Source organism: Vidua chalybeata, chromosome 16, assembly GCF_026979565.1.
Source record: "Vidua chalybeata isolate OUT-0048 chromosome 16, bVidCha1 merged haplotype, whole genome shotgun sequence".
NCBI lineage: Eukaryota > Metazoa > Chordata > Aves > Passeriformes > Viduidae > Vidua > Vidua chalybeata.
In genome coordinates this window covers 14,908,889-14,925,689 of record NC_071545.1, presented here as the reverse complement: position 1 = coordinate 14,925,689, position 16,801 = coordinate 14,908,889, and the positions used below count along the sequence as shown (strand labels likewise).

Here is a 16,801-nt window from a genome sequence, read left to right as displayed (position 1 = left end):
CAGCAGTGTGACACAGCACCCACGGAGACGGGAGCAGAGCCACCTGAGCCCCACCCAGCCACTCACCTGCAGCCACCTCAGCTTTGGGACATGGTGAACCCCTGGTCTGGGACACATCACAGCCACTCCTGACCCACCCCAGTCACAGAAACCCCTCCACGTCCCCAAACACAATCACTTCTCCCAACTTGCCCATACTTGCAATCAAAGTACAGGTGATTGGCTCTACACTGGAGGTTTGCACTCAGGAGCTACTGCAAGGGAGGAAAAGCAGCAGGAGAAGCAGCAGAACCACAAGAACATCCCTGGAACAACTTCCAGCCAGGACATCTCCACCACAGCGTGGCCAAGGGCAGCCCAGGGAAGCACCACAAGGACTCTTATCACAGCAGTGGCTGCCTGTGGAGTATTTCATTTGGCACCCTTTGGAGCTCTCATAATCTTTTCCTTTATGATTAATATTAAACAAGTCATATTCCTTATGGAATTTCCTAACCCTGTCTGTTTATATTTTTCTCTACTTCAGAGTTAATATTTTAAGATCGCCTCTCTCTTTTTTTTTTCTCTTTTATTTCACGTTCATCTGTTTTTCCTCATTTTATAAATCAGGTTTCTTGTTTAGTAGTCATGACAACATCTGCCTGCGGTGGTTACACCACAGCCTGGGGCTTTTTATTTTCTTTTCTCCCCCCAAGCTGCCTAAGAATTAAAAAAAAAAAAAAAAAACCTTTAAATAAATAAAAGCATAAAATGAAAGGGGCAAGTTGGGAAGCGCCTCCTCCTGCTTTCCCTCCAATGACCCACTTCAACAAGACTTCCCAGCATGGTGGGTGAGGACTCATTTGGCTTTAATCCTGCAAAGTCTTATCCACTTAGTTCACTTCAATGGGAACATCAAGTCAGGCACATATGAAAGTCTTTAAAACCTTGAGGTCTGGGCCTGAGAGGCACAAAAGCGAAAAGCTGGAGTTGCATTTTCCTTCTGGGCGTTGAGCTCTGCACAGCAGCACAAGGGTTGGGGTGGGATGGGGTGGGATGGGGATGTGCTGCTCCCAGGGGGAGGACGGGGTCACTTCCAGGAGATGTTGGAGTTCAACGTCATCTTCTCAACATGGACCACCACGAATCTGGCCACCACAGCCACCCCATGGCTCCCTTGCCCTGGATTCCCAAAAAAAAAACCCCAGTGGCTCCCGGAGGCAGCAGGACCCACCTTCACACCCTTATTTCAGTTAAACCCTGTCAGGACAAGCTGGAGATCAGGCAAAGGAATTCCAAAGCAAAGTAGCATCACATCACCAAATGCATTCCTAGGATCTAGGGAATATTGAGGAACGCAATTTTCCCCCCTAAGTTCAGTCTTTCAGGATGCTGGGAAGCAGTAGCTGAGAGGGAATTTAGGCTTTTGGAAAAACAGGAGTGGCTTCTTCCACGAGCACAGCAAATGGCCACGGAGTTACGGATCTGTGCTTGCCCATGGAAAAAGACACCACTGAAATTCCACGGGGCGTTTCACCCAGGGAACCAGGAGATGGCCAGGAACACTGAGAGCAGCCCTGAATCCAGAGGAGGCAAGGAGGAAGGGAAAAGGCCAGGGACTGAACAAAGGCAGATGAACCTTCCATGCAGCAGAACCTCTGGGAGCCCTGAGCCACGGTGTCCAGATGTTCCGAGGTCGCTGTAACCTGACTCCGAGAAGGAAGAGGATGTATTCCTTCAAATTCCCCGTGGTGCTTTAATTTACTGCAGCCTTGCCGAGGCTGCCTGTGGTGATCACAGGTGGGGTTTCACACTGACCAGAAACGTGGAGTTGGGGGCAAAAGACTCCAATCCTTTCAGCTTTGGCTGCCAAGACGGTTGAGGAACAGATTTCCATGAAAACATCTCCCTTTGCCTGCTTTCAGGGGCCAGAGGAAAACCCTCCAGCAGGAATTCTGCAGTGCCAAAGACCCTCTCACTGATGGCCACCAGCACCTGAGACTGCCCTGCCAGGACTTCCCAGCTGATCCCTTCCTGCCTGGGTGGTGGAGAAGGGACACAACATTTTGAAGCTCCAGTTTTTATCTGTGGTCACATTTTTTCCCAAGTAACCCCAGGAAAATGATCTCTCTCCATCTTCAGGACTCCACTGTCCCTGCAGTGTCGGCCCTGCAGCACCATCCCTCTGCCCCTGGAATCTCAGGGGTGGAGCTGATTTGGGTGCACTGGGTTTCAGGGTGCCCCCCTGACCCTTTTCCCTTGGCTCTGCTCCCTCTGAGGTTTCTGGCTGCAGGGATGATCCGTGTTGGATGAGGAGAACTGGCAGATTTGCTCCAGAGGGATTTGTGTGGGGATTACAACTGCTTTTCAAGGGCTGGCTATGGAATAAATGACATTAATCATGCCATCAATGCAATCCCTGTCTCTTTCCCACTCCCCACTCCTGCCATTCCCAACCCCATCCAAACAATCAATGCAATCTGACTTGTTTTTCCAGATGAAATTTTGAAATTTCTGTTGACTGAGGCATCCTGAGTTTTCTACTGTTGCTACAGAGGGGCTGGCAGCTTCTCTGAGGGTGACCACGGTGTAGAACCTGGTCCAGTGGGAGGTGTCCCTGCCCAAGTTAACCTTTAAGGTCCTTTCCAACACAAAACATTCCAGGATTCTATTTAATACCTGTCCCTTTCTGCTTCTTTGCTCACAAAGTGCAGGGAATCCATCCATGAGCCATCCCAACCACCACTGCTACACCACACTGGCCAAAATTTGGGACAAAACATTCCCAAACTGCTCTTCTTGTGCATTTTTCTCCCTGACTTCCTCAGCCTTTCCAAAATTGGCCTGCTCTGGGATTTCTCCCTACTTCCAAGTTTTCCTAACTGGAGCAGGGTGTAAATTTGAAGTGCCACTTCTGTCCCTGAACAGCTCCACGTGTGGACACCAAGCCCAGACCAAACCCACGTGGTTCCTGCAGAGCTTAACCCGGCCCCAGAGGGAGGTTCACGTGTGGAAAAAGTTCCTCAGGAACGTGGGCAAAGCAGCACCGTGCTCCTGGCAGCGATGGAAATAAAATCCAAGAGGAAAGCAGGAGAGGTGAGACCTCGTGCTGCAAACACCTGCCTGGACCGAGGGTTTTTGGGGGCTCAGCTCAGGGTTTAGAGCAGCAGCAAAAATCCAGGATGCTCTGCACAATGCCAGCGTAAATCATGGAATCTTTTCCACGGATCAATCAAAACCATGGAATGGTTTGGGTTGGAAGGAACTTCAAAGCTCATTTCCAGCCCCTTACCATGGCAGGGACACCTTCCACTAGCCCAGGCTACTCCCTGCCCTGTCCAGCCTGGCCTTGGACAGTCCCAGGGATGGGAGGCCACAAGCTGTTGGGAAATGTTGTTCCCAACAAAAGGGAAAGTGAGATTGGGGTTTGCAGACAAATTCTCCAGGGAAGGACCACCACTGACCAGAGCACAGCATCTCCATCCCACACCCAGCGCAGCACCAAACGAACCCCAGCTGCTCCACGAGGATCCTGCACTAATCTCTGAGCCACAGCTCCAAAAATCCCAGCTTTTACAGGAAGATGAAAGCAACGAGTGCCACAGGTTTCCTGCAATTCCTGGCTGTTGCATCACCAGAGAGATAACGGCCCTGCTGGAGCCTGGGGAAGGGGATGGTGCAGCTGTGTAAACTGCGTGTGGGCTGAAGCATCCCAGGGCTGCAGCCTCATCCCAGCGCTTCCAAAGCAAAATAAAACCTCTCTGGGGGCAGCAGCGTTTCGCAGGAACATTAAACCCACAACAAGCCAAGGAGTTCTTCTCATCAAAGCAGGAAAAGGGAAAATCCATCTTCACCTCCGTCCCCGAGCAGCCCAGGCACCAAGATCCATCCCTCTGAAATGATGTGGGGTTTGTAGAAATGGCTTTAATTAAAGCTGTCCAGTGAGGGGGACTGGGGAAAGTGACACCTCTGTCTGTGCATGGTTTCACACATAAAAGCACAAACTCACTGAACTTGGCAGGACAGAACTGATTGGGATATGCAGATTATTATTTAAAAACCCTAAGCCGAGCCTGTGGGAGGACACAGGGCACAGGGAAGCTGTGGCTGCTCCATCCCTGGAAGTGTCCAAGATCAGGTTTGGAGCAACCTGGGATAGTGGAAGGTACTGGGGTTGGAATTGGATGGGCTTTAAAGTCCCTTCCAACCCAAATCATTCCACTTAAACCATGCCAGGAACCCACAGTAAGAGCATAATCAAAACTGCTCTGACAGCCAGTGATCCCAGAGGGAAGATGAAGGAGCAGGGATGGGAAGAAGCCTCTTTTCAGCCAGGAAAGTCACTTTACCAGCAGCAAAATCCTCCCCTCGCTCCAAGAGCACCACACCAAAGGCATCATCCCACTCCAGCCCCTTCCCCTCCTGGAACGGGCACATTCTGTCTTCACACGTCCATCTCTGACACCAATAAATGACTTTCTTCATCATAAATGCATTAAAAATCCTCTTTAAAAGAAGTTTCTCATCTGCCATCTGTTTCCAGTTAGGCTGTTCTGATTTCATCTTCTTTTTATTTTTTTTTTTTTTTTGAAATGGAATAGAAAACATTATTTAAAGGTCCTGTCATCTTGCTGGTGGGAGGAGAGATCCCAAATCCCAAATCCCACCACTGTCCAAACAGCAAAGGCTTGGTGGGAGCCAAGAGCTGGGAAAGTGCAAAGGCACCAGTTCAGGTAAGGACTAAGGGACAGAAAATGGGATTAAACTTGGAGGACCTTCACCATCTCTTCAAACCACTGCACTGAAACTGGAGAAATTCACAGATATTTCAAGATATTTGACACATTTTAGTGGGCGAGTGCTTTGGCTTGGGCACAGGAACGGGTTGTGATGGTTTTATTCAGCTTTAGCAGCTACACCTAAACGTAAATAAATAATTATCCCTGGAAATACGGTGCCAGAACATGGTGAAGATCATGTCATGGACACCAGGAACATCTCTGGTTTGCAGCTGCTCTGGCTCTCATCAGACAGAAATGTTTTATGCCCTCACTCACAGCCCCCTGCACTCACATGTGCAACACATCCTTTATCTCCCAGCCTGGAGCTGAATCCTGAATCCCATCTGGGAAATGCAGATGTTGGAAGCTCCAGCTTGGATCATTTCACTGACAGCATCCTCAGCATCGATTTTCCCCGTCCTGCCCAAGCATCTGGAAATTCTGCTGCAGGACACAAAGGTTCTGGAGCATGCAGGGACTCGGAAAATCAGGTGCAAAATCCAAGCAGGGAGAAAAGCCACCCACCCCGAGCTGCCCCAGAGCCCAGGAGGTGAAGCCTCCCTGCCAGCCACGTCATTCCACGAGCTCTGGAAGCTGTTCCTGGGGTGGGAAGAGCAGGCAGGGAGCAGCACAGAGAGAGCCCCTGCTCAGCTCTAACGTGGCCAACACGCCAGGACTGGGTGAGCTCCCACCCCATTTCAGCCAGTCTTGCAAGTTTAGGATCCAGCTGGTGATTCTGGAGTCGGTGCTCAGCAATATTCCCAAGGACACCGTGGCCCACCCGGTCCCTGGGGCTCTCTGGCACAGAGGTGGCACCAAACTGTGCCACCAGCACCGGGCCAGCCTGGCACAAGTGGCAGCTTCCAGCAGGAACCTGGAACTCTGCTGGAACTTGTCACCCTGTTCTTTTTTTAGAAGTTTTAAAGTTATTTTAAAAGTTTTCCGTGCCTTCTGATGTTCATGTATTTCTACCGGAGTTCTCACACATGTTCATGTAAATAATGAATTCTTCTTTGTGGGAGGAGAGAATTGATGGGCTGTTGGTTTGACCAGCGTGGTTGGAGAGGTGGCAATTCCACCCTCCAATCCACTGCCACTTTTGGAATTCTAAATATTGTGAGGTCACAAGTAAAACTTCCTCTTCTCCTTCTTTTGCATCTTGCGTGAGCGCGTGAGTTATTTCGTGTCGTAGTGTGACAGGAACTCATCCCTGCCGTGCTCCTGGATGGCCAAAGCCCCTGCAGCTCCTGCTGGCCCCAAACCCAAGAGCCCCAGTCAGGAGTGAAAACCAACCCCGAGCTCCCTGCTGCGTTCTCCAGCCATGGCAGCGCTGCCCACCCTGCAGGCTGTGGCAGAGGCACATTCTTCTCTCTCTCAGGATTTTTTTCATTGAGGAGCACAGAGAGAAGAAAGAGAAAACAATTTCTATTTCTGCTCCTTGTTTTTCCCATGTGGAATGTGTTTGGAGAATTGTTTACCTGGGGTGATTGCTTGGTTGGATTCTGGTGAGGATTGTTTGAGCCTGGTGGCCAATCCAACCCAACCCAATCCAATCCAATCCAACCCAATCCAATCCAACCCAATCCAATCCAATCCAATCCAATCCAATCCAATCCAACCCAACCCAATCCAATCCAATCCAACCCAATCCAATCCAATCCAATCCAACCCAATCCAATCCAATCCAATCCAATCCAATCCAATCCAACCCAATCCAATCCAACCCAATCCAATCCAATCCAATCCAATCCAATCCAACCCAATCCAACCCAATCCAATCCAATCCAATCCAATCCAATCCAACCCAATCCAATCCAACCCAATCCAATCCAACCCAATCCAATCCAATCCAATCCAATCCAATCCAATCCAATCCAACCCACCTGTGGCTGGACTCTCAGAGAGGGACACGAGTTGTGGGTGAGTTAGATATGGGAGTTAGAAAAAGTAGGTTTGTATTTTTAGTATCTCCTTTAAATAGTAAATTAATGGATTGTAGCATAGTTCTAATAAAGAAATCATTCAGCCTCTGAGCTGGAGTCACACATCAGCGTTTCTCCCCCCCGGGTTCACCTGCCTTTACAAGACCGAGCCTCCTGTGCACATCTGATCTCGAGGCTGGGCACCACATCTCCCTCTCAGGTTTAAGAGCAGAGCCAGGAGCAGCAGCAAAGGTGAGCTGCCAGGGACAGGACAACCAGAGATGCTCCCAGCCCTGCTCCAGGGGAAAGCAGCCCCTTCTGAGCCCACACCAGCACAGGCACCGGGAACCCGGCGCTGCGGAGCCGCCCGGAGCCGCGTTTGGTTCCCAACTCCCCAACGGCCCAAGCGCAGGGCTGTGGGATGCCCTCCAAGCCCCCGAGGTGCCAGCAGCATGAGGGATGGTGAAGGAGCCCAGCTCCAGCCTGCTGGAGTCACTGCTGCTCCCCTTTCCAATTAATCAAGTTCCCATACTGATTAACAGCGTGATTCATGGCTCTCGTTAGGAGCATTCTGGAACAAACAAGGCTGTATTTCAAGGCCACTGGCTTAATGGTTAAAATAAATACCTTCCAAATTTCTATTTTCAAGTAGCTGAACCTTTTCCACCTTTACAACTAATTCAGACTTCCTTCAAATTATTTTTCTAAGTAATATAACAATTTGTTTTTCATTAGAGCTTGTCAAAGCCGGACTTGGGTTTATTTTGAGAGAAACCAGCGCTCTCCAGAAACTGTTTAGTACAATCTGAATGACGCCCAAAGGGGTTATTGCAGCCACAATCAAAATAGAGTTTACAGCACTGGCTTGGGGTGACACTTTATTTAATGATTTCAAAAAAAAAAAAAAAAAAAAAAAAAAAAAAAAAAAGAGAAGAGAAAAAGCCCCCAGCGCCCTGAATCAGGAGCTAATTAAATGCACTCCTCTGGCTCCCAGTGAGTGTTTCTCAGTCCCTCTGACTACTGCAGAATGCAAGGACTTAACTTGTTGCTAACTAATCCCAGAGCCCATTATGGGAGCGGTGTTATTTACTGGTTTGGGGTGGTATGTGCTGCTATTCCTGCGTCTGGCACTGCAGATCCTATCGAGCTGGATGTGAAATCAAATATCAGAGTCATTAAATAGTTTGGGTTCTGCCTGCTTAACTCAGAATGTTTCTTGTTGGGGCGGGGGGGGGGGAGTGTAGAGCTCAGCATTTAATTTAAGGGGGCTTAAATGTAACAGAAAATCTGCCCTGTAACTGCTTTGATTTCACATTCCTTCTGTTTTGCTGTGGGGAAAAGCTGAGCTGGAGCAGCGCCAGGGCTGAGGGAGGGGATCTGGGGGTCCAGGAGGGCCTGAGGGGCTGGGACACCCCGGCCACCCTCACCCAGGACCAGGATGGGTGCACAGGGCTGGGCATCACCCTCCATAATCCCAGCCCAAGCTCCAGCACTCCCAAAGAACCTCGGAATCTCTCCCCCTGCACCTTCCATCTCACACCCCAGGAGATTTAAAAATCCAAAGTGGATTTTTGAACAGCTGAACTGCAAAACTCTTTTCCACGGGCCCATTCCTCCAGTCCTGCTCTGTTCATTTTCCTGGGACTCTCTGTTTGTTGTTTCTTTCTAAACCACAACAAAATCAACAAGATTTGGACTTTGGGGAAGGTTGAATTTCCTCTGCCCAGCCCAGGCAGTGACACCCGCTCCCCAGCATCCTTAGGGATTTATAAAAAAGCAGGAAAGGGAATTTTTTTTTACAGGGGTATGAAGCAGTAGAACAAGGGGGAATGGATTTAAACTGAAAGAAAAGAGATTTACATTGGGTATCAGGAAGGAATTCATCCCTGGCAGGGCGGGCAGGCCCTGGCACAGGGTGCCCAGAGCAGCTGTGGCTGCCCCTGGATCCCTGGCAGTGCCCAGGGCCAGGCTGGACAGGGCTTGGAGCCCCCTGGGACAGGGGAAGGTGTCCCTGCCATGGCAGGGCTGGCACTGGATGAACTTTAAGGTTTTTTTCCAACCCAAACCATTCTGGGATTGTGTGAACTGCAGAATAATTCCCGAATTTTCTGTCTGCTCCATCCTCCAGCGAACTGGGCTTTATTCTCACACACACTGACACCACCACTCGGCATCCACACAGAAAAACTCCTCCTCCAGCAGTGCCCGTGGGTGCCCAATGAAAGCCCTAACGAGGGGCCTGATGCTCCTGCCACGAGCCTGGCACTGGTGTAACCCCGCTAATCCTGCTGGAGACACCCCTGATTTACACCAGCCTCGCCACGAGAACAAACCCAGCTCGGGTCTGACAAGTGAAAACAAACACTGGATTCAGACACTTTCTGCAGGGACGGGGGGGCTGGTTAATTTTTGTTCCCTCTCTCCGGGCTGCTGCTGTGACCTCTGCTACCTCCAAAGTCAGCAACACAATCTCTTGCAGCTGTGGCACTGCAGCAGCCTGATTTAATTTGTGTGTGTGTGGCTGCAGGGGCAGCTCATCCCTCCAGCATCTCGTGGTGTGGCAGAGGCAGCGCTGGGACAACGGGGGGGGGGCTCGGTCCTCCCCTCCCAAAAAAAGAGGGGGGAAACCTCCACTTGGCCTCCCCTGCCTTCCTGGAGAGATGGGAACAAAATCAACCAGAGGGAAACGTCCTTTTCCATCAAAATTTTTAAGAGGTTGGGGTTTGGCCAAGCCAAGGAGAGGAAAAAAAAAAAAAAAAAAAAAAAAAAAAAATATCTGTTCAAAAACTGTTTTCTGCCTAAAAAAAAAAAAAAAAAAAAAAAGGAGGAAAATGACTTTGCTCCTGCAGGGGCTGCCTGTCCCTGGTGCAGTGCCCAGCTGGGCAAGGGTGCTGCTGGCAGCTCGTTCTCCAGGGGAACAGAGCTGGAGGCTCCTGCCACATCCCCAGCAGGTCCCCCCTTCCCAAAGTCCCCGACTGCTCCTTGGCTGGGTCCCGGAGCTGCCTCGGGGAGGGGGGGGGGCTCCTTTCAGGGCTCTGAACCTCGCAGGGGCTCTGGCTGAGGAGGTTTCACCTCTGCCTTCTGCAGGGCTGGAATTGTGCCTGGCTCCTGGCACTGCCACGCCTCTGCCGCTGGCACTGTCACCCCTGTGCTCCTGGCACTGCCATCCCTGTGCTCCTGGCACTGTCACCCCTGTGCTCCTGGCACTGCCATCCCTGTGCTCCTGGCACTGCCACGCCTCTGCTCCTGGCACTGCCACCCTGTGCTCTGGAATTGTGCCTGGCTCCTGGCACTGCCACGCCTCTGCTGCTGGCATTGTCACCCCTGTGCTCCTGGCACTGCCATCCCTGTGCTCCTGCATTGTCACCTCTGTGCCCCTGGCACTGCCACCCTGTGCTCTGGAATTGTCACCCTGTGCTCCTGGTATTGTCACCCCTGTGCTGCTGGCATTGTCACCCCTGTGCTCTGGAATTGTCACCCCTGTGTTCCTGGCACTGTCACCCCTGTGCCCCTGGCATTGTCACCCCTCTGCTCCTGGCATTGTCACCCCTTTTCCGCTGGCACTGTCACCCTGCCCCTGGCACTGCCACCCTGTGCTCTGGAATTGTCACCCTGTGCTCTGGCACTGTGCTCTGGAATTGCCACCCTGTGCTCTGGAATTGTCACCCTGTGCTCTGGAATTGTCACCCTGTGCTCTGGCACTGTGCTCTGGAATTGCCACCCTGTGCTCTGGAATTGTCACCCTGTGCTCTGGAATTGCCACCCTGTGCTCTGGCACTGTGCTCTGGAATTGCCACCCTGTGCTCTGGAATTGTCACCCTGTGCTCTGGAATTGTCACCCTGTGCTCTGGCACTGCCACCCTGTGCTCTGGAATTGTCACCCTGCCCCTGGCACTGCCACCCTGTGCTCTGGAGGTGGCTCCTGCTGAAATCCATCCCGGGCCAGCCTGGCTGGGAGCAGGGAGAACCTCGTGAGCAACTCTCAGGACCTGGAGTTGGGGGGGACGTTCCACGGCCAGCCCGGCTCCCCCAGGAGCTCTGTCCTGCCCTGGGACCTGGGGCTGAGCTCGCCCAGGGCCTCCTGCAGCCCCCAGGAGCTTCCCGGGGCCGAGGCAGGGAGTCAGACTCCACAGACCCCTCCAGATCCAAAGGCACTTAACAGCTTAAAACTCTGCCCACATTCCCAGCTCCTCAGATTGTGCCTTTATGGCCGTGAGTGGGAATCAAAGCAGTGCCCCTGCCTTTCCGACAGCACTTTCCATGCTATTTATTCATTTATGGGTTTCACCTTTCTGATCCTGAAGCTCCTTCCCACCTGGCACTGCCAAATCCACCCCGGCCCCTTCCAACCCTGCTCTACCTGCCAGCTCTGAGGGGCAAGGTGGCTTTTTCCTGCCTCTTTTTTTGGCTTCTCTCTCGCTTCCCCTCATCAACTCGTTTGCCAAGCAGTGGAGTTTTACTGCCTGGCTTCCAAGGAGCCAAGAAATACGTTTGGTGTGAGCTGGGAGTTAGACAGCGTGAAAAACACACAGATCCAGGGTTTGAGGAGCCAGATCCGGGGTTTGAGGAGGCAAATTCAGGGTTTGAGGAGGGAGATTCAAGGTTTGAGGAGGGAGATTCAAGGTTTGAGGAGGCAAATTCAGGGTTTGAGGAGCAAATTCAGGGTTTGAGGAGGGAGATCCAGGATTTGAGGAGGGAGATTCAAGGTTTGAGGAGGCAAATTCAGGGTTTGAGGAGGCAAATTCAGGGTTTGAGGAGGCAAATTCAGGGGTGAGGAGGCAAATTCAGGGTTTAAGGAGGGAGATTCAAGGTTTGAGGAGGCAAATTCAGGGTTTGAGGAGCCAGATCCAGGGTTTGAGAAGGCAGATCCAAGGTTTGAGGAGGCAGATACAGGGTTTTGAGGAGCCAGATCCAGGGTCTGAGGAGGCAAATCCAGGATCTGAGGAGGCAGATCCAAGGTTTGAGGAGGCAGATCCAAGGTTTGAGGAGGCAGCTCCAGGGAGCAGTGAAATCCCCGCCAAGCTGAAGGATTTGCCTTCCCCAGCAGCACTTCCAACCTCCCACACCCCACAAACTCCTCGGGGTATGGGCAGGCTCTGCCCTGGTGCTTCCACAGAACCAAGAATAAGAGTCCAGACCTCACCTGGGGTCTCCAAGACCCCCCAAGATCTTTTCTGCCCCCCCTCCAGGTACTGACAGCCCCATTTTAAATTTGATTTCTCCTGAATATTGGGGTGTTTCAGATCCAGGTGTGCATTTCTGAGGCCCACACCCTACCTCTGCTATGAAAACCAGCCAATCACAGAATTGTTAAGGTTGGAAAAGCTCTTGAGCATCACTAAATCCAACCATCAACCACCACATTCACCACTAAACCACGTCCTGAAGTGTCACATCCACCATTTTCGGAAGACTTCCAGGGATAATTTAATCCTGGCAGACACAACTGGCAGCAGAGCCCAGGAGGTCCATGGAAATGGTGGGGTTTGAGCTGAGCTCACAAAGAGAACGTGGCAAAAAAACCCCAAAGCTGAGGGGCAGGAAACCACAGCAGGAGGGGCCATTCCTGGCCAGGAGCAGCAGCACCGAGCCCTTCATGGATCTGCTGGGAATGGGCTCATCCCAAGGGTCCCTGTGGCACCTCCAGGGGGGGAATCGAGGTGCTGGCAGCACTCTGGTGTCCATCAAAGCCACCCTAAATCCCACCCTAAAGCCCACCTGGGTCCCATCAAACACAAACCCCAACAGGAACCAGGATGGGAAGGAGGTGGAGCTTCCAGCTCCCTTGGGATAACTCCAGGCTGGAATCCCAGCCCCAGAGGAATCCCCTGGTGGACACACATCCATGCTCAGGCTGCTGAGCACCTCCTCTCTGATGTTTCCAGCCTCTCTAAGCTTTTTTCCTTACAAAAGTGAAGCAGGCAAGAAGAATAAGTTCACACTTGGAAAAAGAAAAAAAAAAAAAAAACCACTTTCCTCTTTTAAAGCCCAACTTTTTTTGGGTTCCTGACAAAGCAATATTCTCCAGGCCAGTTGGAATCTGGAAAAATACACTCGCTCAACCTCGCCACCATGACTCCAATAACAATTATAAAATGTCCAATAAAACTTGTCTGTAATGTCAATTCAAATCTTGAAAAGCAGAATTAAGTGGTGTATCAACATTAAACTTTATTGCTTCCTTTGCAGAGCACAAGGATTGTCAATAAAAGTCATTCTGAATGAAGAAAAGGGCAGTAAATATTAAATAAACAGGTTTTTTGTTGAAATGCTGTAAATGCACCAGAGCTGCCTCTTACACTGGGAGCCTTTCTGCCTTCTCAGACTCCCCTCGTGATCGAAATAAGTCACTAATTGCCAGCTATCAATAAAGGGCCAATTAAAGGGGCTTGATGCCTGCACTCACTCGCTGTCATTAGGACATTTATGGGGTGGCCTCGGCTCTTGCAGGTCCCCTGGCTGTGTCTGAGGTCCCCCAGCCCCCCCGGGGCCCTGCTGCTCCTCAGGGGCCCTGGGGGAGCCGGGAAGGAGCCGGAGGTGACAGGGATGGAGCGACCCCGAGGGGACAAGGGGAAGAGAGGGGAGCACTGAACGTGGAATGGGGTTGGGGTGGCAGGGACCTTAAAGATCACCTCGTTCCAACCGCCCTGAGGGCACTTCCCACTATCCCAGGGTGCTCCAGCCTGGCCTGGGACACTGCCAGGGATCCAGGGGAGGCCACAGCTTCTCTGGGAATTCTATTCCAGGGCCTGCCCGCCCTGACAGGGATGGATTTATCCCTGATCTCTAATCTAACCCCACCCTCCTCCATCTTAAGCAGAAGAGAGGGTAGGTTTTGCTTTGTCCGTGGAGTTTTCTTGGGGTTGGGCTGAATAAAATCCTCCCAGTGCCTCCAGAAATCTCAGCGGTGCCACAAACACAGCTGGCACCTCTGCCCAAACCCATCCCAAGCCAAGCAAAGGTAAAACCTTTTACCTTTTTTTACCCAAAAAGGTAAAAGCTGACGTCCAGTGGCACCCAGACACAACAGGAAGCGTTTGGGAAGCAGAAGGAACCGGGAGGGCACAAACCCTGCCGGGGTTTCTGTCAGACCTTTAAAACCTGAGCAGCATTTTTGTGGTTTACCAGGGGGCTTTATGAGCTGTTCTCCAGTTTAATCATCACATGAACTCACAGGAAGCAGTAACAGCTCCTGAGCAGGAATTTCATGATGCTGAAATGATGCTGGACAAAGGCAGGGCAGCAAGGGCTGGAAATGGAGTTTCATGAGCTCTTTGAACTCTGCCAGGACAGACAGGACAGGAATCAGGTGGGCTCGAGGAAAGTATTTATGCAGCAGCTTCTGTCCTCTGAGTTTTGCAGAGGTACAAAAAAACCCACCCCAAAAAAATCAACTGGAACGTGAATCCATTCAATTTTCAAGGAATTATTTTCATTTCAAACCTTGGCACAGGCAGTCTGGTATTTGTGAAGAGCAGCTCAACCCTTTTCAGAGATAAAGAATAATCCTTGAATGACAAATACAGAAAGAAGAATGCCTTCAGAGATGGAAAGATGTCTATAAAAATTAACTCTTGAGGGAATCACAAGGATTCCCCACAGACCCTTTGCACGGATCCTGGGCTGCCATTTCTCTGCCACACAGAAACCAAACATCCAGCAGTGGGAAACAGCCAGGAATTCCTGGATGGGAATCATCCCCACTCTCTGGAGCCTGAACTCTGAGCCAGCTCCTCCTGGGAGGAGTGGGGAAGCCCAGGAGAGGAGGGGACCCTCAGGATGATGCCTTGGGAAGGCTGAGCTAGAGCAGAGGCTAGAGAGTTAAAGAATAAATAGGGATTTATGAAAAGGATCTCCTCCATGGATCCACCTTGGGCAGCACAAGAGATGCACCCAAGATGAACCAAAATGGTCCCAAAATGGACTCAAGGTCTCTCACTGGGATCAGCTCTGCTCCATTTGCACCTTGCAGTTCATTGTCCCATTCCAGCTTTAGCCCCTGCACTCCCATCCTTGTTTTTCTCTCTCCAGCCCACGCTGTTTGTGCTCCTGGGCTGAGATTTGGATCATTTGTCCTTGGTGCCCAGCTGGAGCAGGAATTGTTTTGTCTCCCTGCTCTGTGCACAGAGCTCAGCATCCCCTGACGTGAAGCCCAGACCCACCCACTAAAGCAGCACGGAAACTGAAAATACAAAAACCAAAACCTGAGGCATCAGGACGTGACTCTCACAACGACAGCCTAAAGCAGCACGGAAACTGAAAAATATAAAAGCCAAAGCCTGAGGCACCAAGGACCCGAAGCAGGAGCGGCTCACCTGGAAGAGGATCTGCAGGAGCCCGTGCAGGATGCTCATCCTCCTGCCCAGCAGCAGGAAGAAGGGCACCACCAGCTCGATGAAGTGGTTGACCAAGGTCTCGAGGCGGTGGAACCACCAGGGCGAGCGGTGCATGAAGTACGAGATGGGGCTGGGCACTGGCTGGGTCTGCAATAGCAGAGGGAAAAAAAAGGAGATGAATCCCCTCCAAAACTTGGTATGAAGGGCTGCTACGAAGTTCTGGCCTTATTCCTTATTTCTCTCCCCAAGTTTGCCATCCTGCACCTCTGGGAGCAGACAAAATGACTTCATTCAAGTTCTCCCGCACGTCTTTAAACAAATTCATCTCTTAAAAACCAAGAGTTTTAATTTTCCCTTTTGTCATCATCACCAAACCCCATCTTAAATTAACCCCACTACTACTGAACACTGAAATCTTACACTTAGCTCAGCACTGAGGGATGTTAAACCGAGTGAGGATCCTCAGAGCAACGGAGCAGACCCAGAAACTGAGCCTAAGATTTGCTCGGGGTCAGGCCTTGGGTCAAACAGAGCCAGGAATGGAAACCAGATTTCAAAACCTCGGAGATCTGCTTTCAAAATGTTTAAAATTCAAATAAATGTGCTGGTAGAGCTGCTTTCCAAGATGGTAATTTGGGAGAGGAAAGTGTAATTCCTCTAAACATGCTCTACTGGTTAAGGTATTTACATACTGGCCTTGGGACAATATTATTCTTTTGTCAGCCTGAAATCTTTTGACACTGGGAGATTTTTCCATCCAGGACAAGAAAACGGGAAATTTTTCAAAGGGAACAACCCCAAATTCTGATATGCTAATAAGTGCCACCCTAAGAAATCCCACAACTGGAGCAAAAAATAAACATGAATTTATATTAGTGCATCTGACAGGCTCAAATTCCCTGGTATTGTTTTAAAACTGCAACAACAACAACAACCAAAAAAAAAAAAAAAAAAAAGAGAGAGGTTGAAAACACAAATGTTAATTGAAGGAGACACAACACATCTTTAAATTATTTGTAGTTAAACCCAAAATACAAACAAAACAGGGCAAATCCTGAAGGATGCACGGCAGCCAAGCACGCTCCCGCTGCCAAATCCCACAACTATTGTAATTCCTTATTAGCAAAGCTGGGATTAATAAAGCCTGGCCTGGGCTGGAGGCTGCTGCGGCCCCTGAGGACAGGGAACCGCATCCTTCCTTCCCGGATGGAGCCGGGCCGGGGTCAGGGAGCTCTGCCAGGGCCACTCCGGCCAGGCTGGGGGGTCAGGGCAGCCCCAGGGGTCCCCCAGGGTCCTTCCCCTCCACCGGGACCTGCTTCCACTTAATCCCCTGCTGGGCTCCTTCCCAGGGAGCCTCCCAAAGGGAATTTCGGATCCCAGATTGCTGAGAAATGCTTTTATCCTTCCAAACAGGCAGCTGGTTTCTTGGCTATTTTATTGTTATTATTATTATTATTATTATTATTATTATTATTATTATTATCATTATTATTATTGCTTGTTCCTTGGCTCTATTATTATTATTTATGTTATATTATGTTATATTATATTATATTATATTATATTATATTATATTATATTATATATATATTATATTATATTATATTATATTATATTACATTATATCATATTACATTATATCATATCATATTACATTATATCATGTCATATAATATTATATCATATTACATCATATTATATCACATTACATTATATCACGTTACATTATATCACGTTACATTATATTATGTTATATTATATTATATTATATTATATTATATAT

At 50.1% G+C, this 16,801-nt stretch overlaps 1 protein-coding gene across 4 annotated transcripts in view; it reads right to left on the bottom strand.

Moving 5' to 3' along the window:
• Positions 1–16,801, bottom strand: part of LMF1 (lipase maturation factor 1) — a 155,779-nt gene that overhangs the window by 34,824 nt on the left and 104,154 nt on the right. For 3 of the 4 annotated variants that reach the window (XM_053957615.1, XM_053957612.1, XM_053957616.1), the window contains one exon: positions 14,998–15,165. The exons of the other annotated variant lie outside the window; for it this stretch is intronic. In XM_053957615.1, the coding sequence (XP_053813590.1) occupies positions 14,998–15,165 (168 nt within the window). The remainder of the gene's footprint in view (positions 1–14,997; positions 15,166–16,801) is intronic. 4 annotated transcript variants of the gene reach the window in all.